The sequence below is a fragment of the Vipera berus genome (assembly GCF_964194415.1).
Source record: "Vipera berus genome assembly, chromosome: 1".
Lineage (NCBI taxonomy): Eukaryota > Metazoa > Chordata > Lepidosauria > Squamata > Viperidae > Vipera > Vipera berus.
In genome coordinates this window covers 219,044,820-219,050,819 of record NC_138202.1, presented here as the reverse complement: position 1 = coordinate 219,050,819, position 6,000 = coordinate 219,044,820, and the positions used below count along the sequence as shown (strand labels likewise).

The 6,000-nt window shown below is 39.1% G+C and overlaps 1 protein-coding gene across 2 annotated transcripts in view; it reads left to right on the top strand.

Annotated features, from left to right (window-relative positions):
* Positions 1-502: 502 nt before the first annotated feature.
* Positions 503-6,000, top strand: part of ASAP2 (ArfGAP with SH3 domain, ankyrin repeat and PH domain 2) — a 93,715-nt gene continuing 88,217 nt past the window's right edge. For both annotated transcript variants that reach the window (XM_081329640.1, XM_081329638.1), the window contains exon 1: positions 503-726. In XM_081329640.1, coding sequence (XP_081185766.1) covers positions 601-726 — 126 coding nt within the window. In that variant the 5' untranslated portion in view covers positions 503-600. The remainder of the gene's footprint in view (positions 727-6,000) is intronic.

Here is a 6,000-nt window from a genome sequence, read left to right as displayed (position 1 = left end):
ATACCCTTCCCCAATCAAACCACACCCCCCCCCCCGGGTCTTTCCACCTCCCCGCCTGGTTCCTATCAAGGCACAACAACCCGCTCTGGCCTTCGGAGGGGGCGGGCGTTACGTTGAGTTCTCCCCCAGTGCGTGATTGTGGGAGGAGTGCTGGTTTGGCTTACACCCCCCCACACACACACACACACCCCGCGTGTGCGTGATTAGAAGGCAGGGCGGCGTGGCTCGCTCGGTCTCCCTTGCCTCCCCAAAACTAGGGCATTTCCGTGTGTGCTTGTTTGTGTGTGTGTGTGTGTGTGTGTGTGTGTCTGTGTCCGTGCGGGTGCCTGCCTGTCTGTATCTGCGCGTAGGTCACAATAATAGCCCCTTAAAGCTTCCGAGCTGCTTAGCTTGCAAGGAGAAAGCCCTGCGGCAGCGGCGGGTTGTTGAACGATGTAAGGCGGGGAGGCTCCCCCCCCCCCTTGCCTGCCTTCCTGCCTGCCTCTCGCTCGCTGCCTTTCCAATCCCTTTTCCCCGTCCCCTCCTCTCCTGGAGCCGCCCCGCCGCTCTCCTTACTCTTCCCTTTCCTTCCTTCCTTCCTTCCTTCCCTCCCTCCCCGCCATGCCAGACCAGATCTCCGTGTCGGAATTCGTGTCCGAGACCAATGAGGATTACAAGTCGCCCACCGCCTCCAACTTCACCACCCGGATGGTTCAGTGCCGGAACACCGTGACGGCCATCGAGGAGGTGAGCGGGAGTCGCGAGCGGCGGCGGCGGCAGCCGAGCCCAGCCCTGCTCAGCCCTGCCCCTCCGCCTGGCCTGCAAAAGGCGGCTTAGCTTGCCCGCCAGTGGCAGCTTCGGGCTCGTCTGTGTGGCTCGGTCTCGGTGGGGGTGGGAAGCTGGCTGGAAGATGGAGGAGCGGAGCCTCGAGCCGTGCCCGGCTTCGCTTCCCTCTCTCCAGACTCGCGTCTTTCTGGCACAAAGGGGGCTCCGTGCCCAGCTCAATCCCCTTGCAGCATTGGAGGAATTGTGCCCGGTTGGGAAGAAGCTTCGCGCGGCTTTCTTATGCTCCCGCTTTTGCCCGCCTTTTTTTTTTTGGTGGTGCGGAATCCCTCTCTCTCTCTCTGGCGCTTCTTTCCTCTCAGCAAAATTCGTCTCGGTGTTGCTAATCCCGCCGCTCCAATCCTGGCTAATAAGACTCTTTGCCACAATGGCTGGGCTTCCCTCGGCCTTTCAGGGAGGGGGCGGTGTGGAAACACCTGTATTTGCACATCTTTCCCCCCCCGCCATTTCAACCTGTCTTCTGTAACCAGCGGGGGATACATGGGGTGGGTGGGGGGGGGGAAAGAAGAGGCAAAGCTATCGGAGGCACCTTAACTGTTCCTGATAGATTGCAGCTTCTCTGCGGGAGAGGGCGGGAAAAGCCGCTGACGAAACAACTACTAGTCCATAGTTACTTTCCTTTCTTCGGTATACAGTTCTTGTGTTCTGGATAGAGGGACCACCATTGTGAGATTGAGGAGTTGTGCGGCAGGATATACTTTTTTTTAACGGGGCGCTGTAGGAGCCACCATGCTGTGTCTCAATCTTTTAGGGGGGAACCTCACTGAACCGAAGGGGGCTTATTTTCGAGCAGGCATGTAAAGCAAATGTAAAGTTAAATGTTTCCACATTGTAGGGGCTCTCTCTGTGTTCCACTCTTGTGTTTATTCCTCTCTTATTATCTTTGAGTGGCATCCTTCAAGAATTGGAAAGGCATCTGTTTCTAAACAAAGGGCCTGAATCCCTGACCACTAACATCAGCTTTGGGGCTTTTTTATTTTTTAAAAAACCAAAACAGCAACTGTTCTTTCAGGCGTCTCTTTTGCTGACATCACAAAATCTACACCATTCCCATCTTAGCAATTGGGAGACGGTGGGTCTTGGTTTTAAGTCTTATCTTCAGACAAAAGAAAAGTGGATGTTGCATGTGTGGTGTTTTTAAAGGCAAAAGGGATTTTGATTTAGGACTCTGCTTTTGTTCACAGCAGCCCTCACCAAAAATGCATCTGCTCTGATACAGGATAGAAAATGTTAAACCTTAGTTGGGAATTCTTTATGAGCCTCTGTCAGGATTAAAAAAAAAAGTTTGTTATTGTTTTCAACATTTTATGTAGGTTGCAAGTTTTTCCTTTACTGCTTGGATTAACACAATACTGTCTTACCCCTCTGTGAATTTTGAAACTTACCTAAATATTTTTGACAGTAGTTGTACCTCTTCGATATAAATAAAGTATGAAATTGTTTTACATTTTTAAACAGAATGCTGGTCTCTTCAGACTTGCTTCATCTGTATTCATTATATTGTAAATGGATGTATAATTTGTTATGGTGTGCTTATATACTTGTGCCTGGCATTTTAAAACAAACTAGTTTGCATATTATATTTGTAGAATTACCATTTACCCTAATTAGTTCAACTTTTTTCTTTGCCCATGTTGTTAAGATCTTAAGAAATACAAAGCAGTCTTTAAGAAAAGTTTGCCTCTGCCATTTAAAAATTAGCATGAGTTTTCAATTTCTGAGGCTGCAGTTAAACACAGTGGAAATTTCTCTTACATAAAATCAGCTTGGAATACAGTGAAAGTTATTTTTAAGAAGACATGCATAGGTTTATATAGGCATTTAAGTAGATGTGCTGTGAAATGAGAGTTAGCAACATGGTATTTGAAAGTCCCACCTTTCCCTGCAGATACCATTACCTCTCTCTCTCTCAGGTTGGCTGACTGAAAGTGAATAGATATATGATGGAAGAAATATTTGGAGTGGCCAACATACTGTGTAGTTCATTTCCTGCTTAAGCCTTTGTAAACAAGCATGCTATTTCTTCTGAATCCATGGAAGTTTCTGGTGAACATTGAAGCACAGTGTTGGAGGACATCCAAAGATAATTTTGAAATGGACTTTTATACTTATGACAGAATCTTTTCGTGTATCATTTCCATAAATAACTCTTATGTGATTCAGTAGCATTTCCTGTATTTTGAATTTTTCACAGAACAATAGTGCTTTAATTTTAAAAGTTTATAGAATTTATGGTTAATTTTTAGAAGTGCTGTATCTGCCTGTCATTCTAACACATGACAAAGTTATATTTCTGCAAAATGCTCCTATGTGTGCAATGAAAGTTTACGGCACATTTTCTAAAATACTGTCTAAAATTGGCAATACAGGAGTGATGCTTACAGGGAATCTTATGATTGGATTAAATTTCACACCCTTACCAAGAATGGCTTCTTCATGGCTTAAACAATAAAGGATGAAAACATTAAGAAGTAGAGAAGAAATGCTTTTGAATTACCACTTCAATCATGGGATTTCTTTTTTTAATCTTGTGAGTCAAACACTGGGGCAACCTGATTTGTGAATGAGCGTCATTCTCAGTTCTAGTGAGGTAAATGTGAATGCTTAGTGTGGTTGTGATAGCTTAAGAATGCAAATAACTCTTTGTATTTATAAATGTGAAAGCAGATCATTTAAACGAGCAAGAAAACAAGCAAAAATATTGAAATATACTTGATACTTTATCAGCTGTTTTTTGCAGTCAAACTAGATTTCAAGCAGGGCAGTGTTTCTTACCTAAAATCTTTTGATTTTGGATACTTGATAGAGAAAAATAATTGTTATACATTGATTATCTTTGACACAGTAATGGAAGGTGATAATACTATCAATATTCCAGTAAACTGCTAAGAATTGCTCTCTAAGAGTTATTCAGAGTATGCTAAATTTCATAAATTGGTATGGCAGTATCTGCTAGTATTGCTTTCTTTAAAATGAAGGCCAGTGTTTTGAATTGCTTGTAGATAAGTTCTGAAATGGCTTCATTTTAAAACTGTTTACGTTCAAAATCAAGTATGTACATTATTATTTTAAAAGTAGTTGATTCTTCCCCCCCCATCATTATATGATACATATTACCATTTGCAGCATTTATAGTGTTAATCTTTTAATAATGTCTGTGGAGATGTCATCAGACATGGCTATCATTCTCCCAATTGTGAAAAGGAAGTGGTAGTCTATTATCTGAACCTGATTCTTCATGATGCTTGTTTGTGTATTGTGTTGTGAACAAGGACTTGCCTGCCAGACTATCTCCACAGACTTTATTTAAAATAGTAATTAAACTGCACTATGAGTCACTGAAATAATAGAAACTTTAGGTAATATGTCTGATGACTGAAGATCTATTTTTTCAAGTGGGATAATTCAAAGGAGAGTTCATTGTGATGGTCCAAAAGATTTCTTGCCTCTGTTGAACACTGATGAACTCTATCTCCTATTTTAACTGCTTTAGTGTTAATAATTTGAGACATGTTTTTGTTTCCTTTCTAAAATTGCTTCAGCCACCATTCTACGATTAAGTGACTCTTATGATCTGCTTGCACAAAGAAATAATTTGACTAACATTTTAATATTATTAGTATTTACATGTTAGCATTATAAAACATGCAAACAGCGGCCTTATACATTTGATGAATAAAAGTAAATAAAAATAGTAAAAACCTGTTGCTTTAATAGTATTATCTTTCATATAAATTGATGATCATAAGATTTCATTGAATTTATTAAATTTTGAACTTGTTGCACAGGAGGTATGGAAAATCCTTTGTTTTATAAATTATTTGAGTATTAAGCATTCCAGTTCAAGTGAAAAACAACTATTTAATGTGTGTAGATTAGAGCGCTCAATGATTCTAGGAGTGTTTTATGTTCAGAATTGTCTCATTTTCAGCTTAGTCTGTTTCAAATTTGGAATGGCTCTAAAATTGCTTGAAAATGATTTTTTTTACTTGCTCTAAGAAATAATTTCTAATTTAAGAACAACTTCTTAAATATATTTATGCAATAACTACATTTAGCAGAAATCCTACGGTACCTAATTTGTTGAATTGAAAAGTAAAATGTCTTTATGAAACATTTTTCATTGTCTCACTTCATTATAAAAAGTATAATGAAAAAAAATGAAACAGGAGTTTTCTCTCTTTCAGATAATAAAGTTAGTACATCAAACCTAAACCATTAGAGCATATTTGCAGTAGTAAGAATTCATTTGTCCTGGAGGGGATTCCTTTCTGATCCTAGATGAGGTGGTGTTCAGTTAAGATTATGTTGCATGCAAACGAAAAACCTGTTGATCAAGTTACCCAGACAGAGAGAAGTTGTTATAAAACTAATCCATTCTGTTTAATTTTGCAACACTGTTTTACAAATATGATTTTTGAATTTTGTGTGTTGGGATTTTGCAAATGTAATACTGTATAGCAGTAGACTTGGTTAATCAGAACATTTTCTCTCAATTTTACTAGTGGTAGGTAGTGGGTAATCTGAATTATTTTTTTTTAAGTGAATGGCTAATTGTTTGATATCTGGAAGTACAAATAGAAAACTTAAATAATCTAATCTGAGTCTTGCTGGATTAGAATAGCACATTAGCATCAGCACAATAAAGAAATAGGTAAACACAAGTATTATTTTTGAAGGATCATCTCAAAATAAGACTAGAAAGTAACCTCTTATAGTGATCAGTTCCATAAAAGTAATGATATTTTTGTTGTTTGTGAAACATTTAAGCTATATTTTTATGAATCATTACAAGTTACACAGTTCAGAGGAAAATTATTTGATGTTACACCAAATAGAAATAGTTACAGAATAGTGTAATAAAATAAGTATAAATATTAATTAATTACATACTGTCTTTGAAAGCTATAAATATTTCAACATTGTTTTTTTGCTTAAATGTACTTTTAAAATTGAATATGTTAGTATTTTATTCTTACTTCCTTTCAGGAGAAATACATCCTGCTCATAACATTTGTGAAAACAATTATGTAATCTCTCTGGGACTGTCACTTCCATAATCCACCGTGTACCATAATTCGTAATGCCAATGCTGGCTGTACTGTGTGATCACATTTAGAGGGTACCAGGATAGAGAAAATAGAAATGATTTTAAATATGGTTATGTTTTCTCTGGGC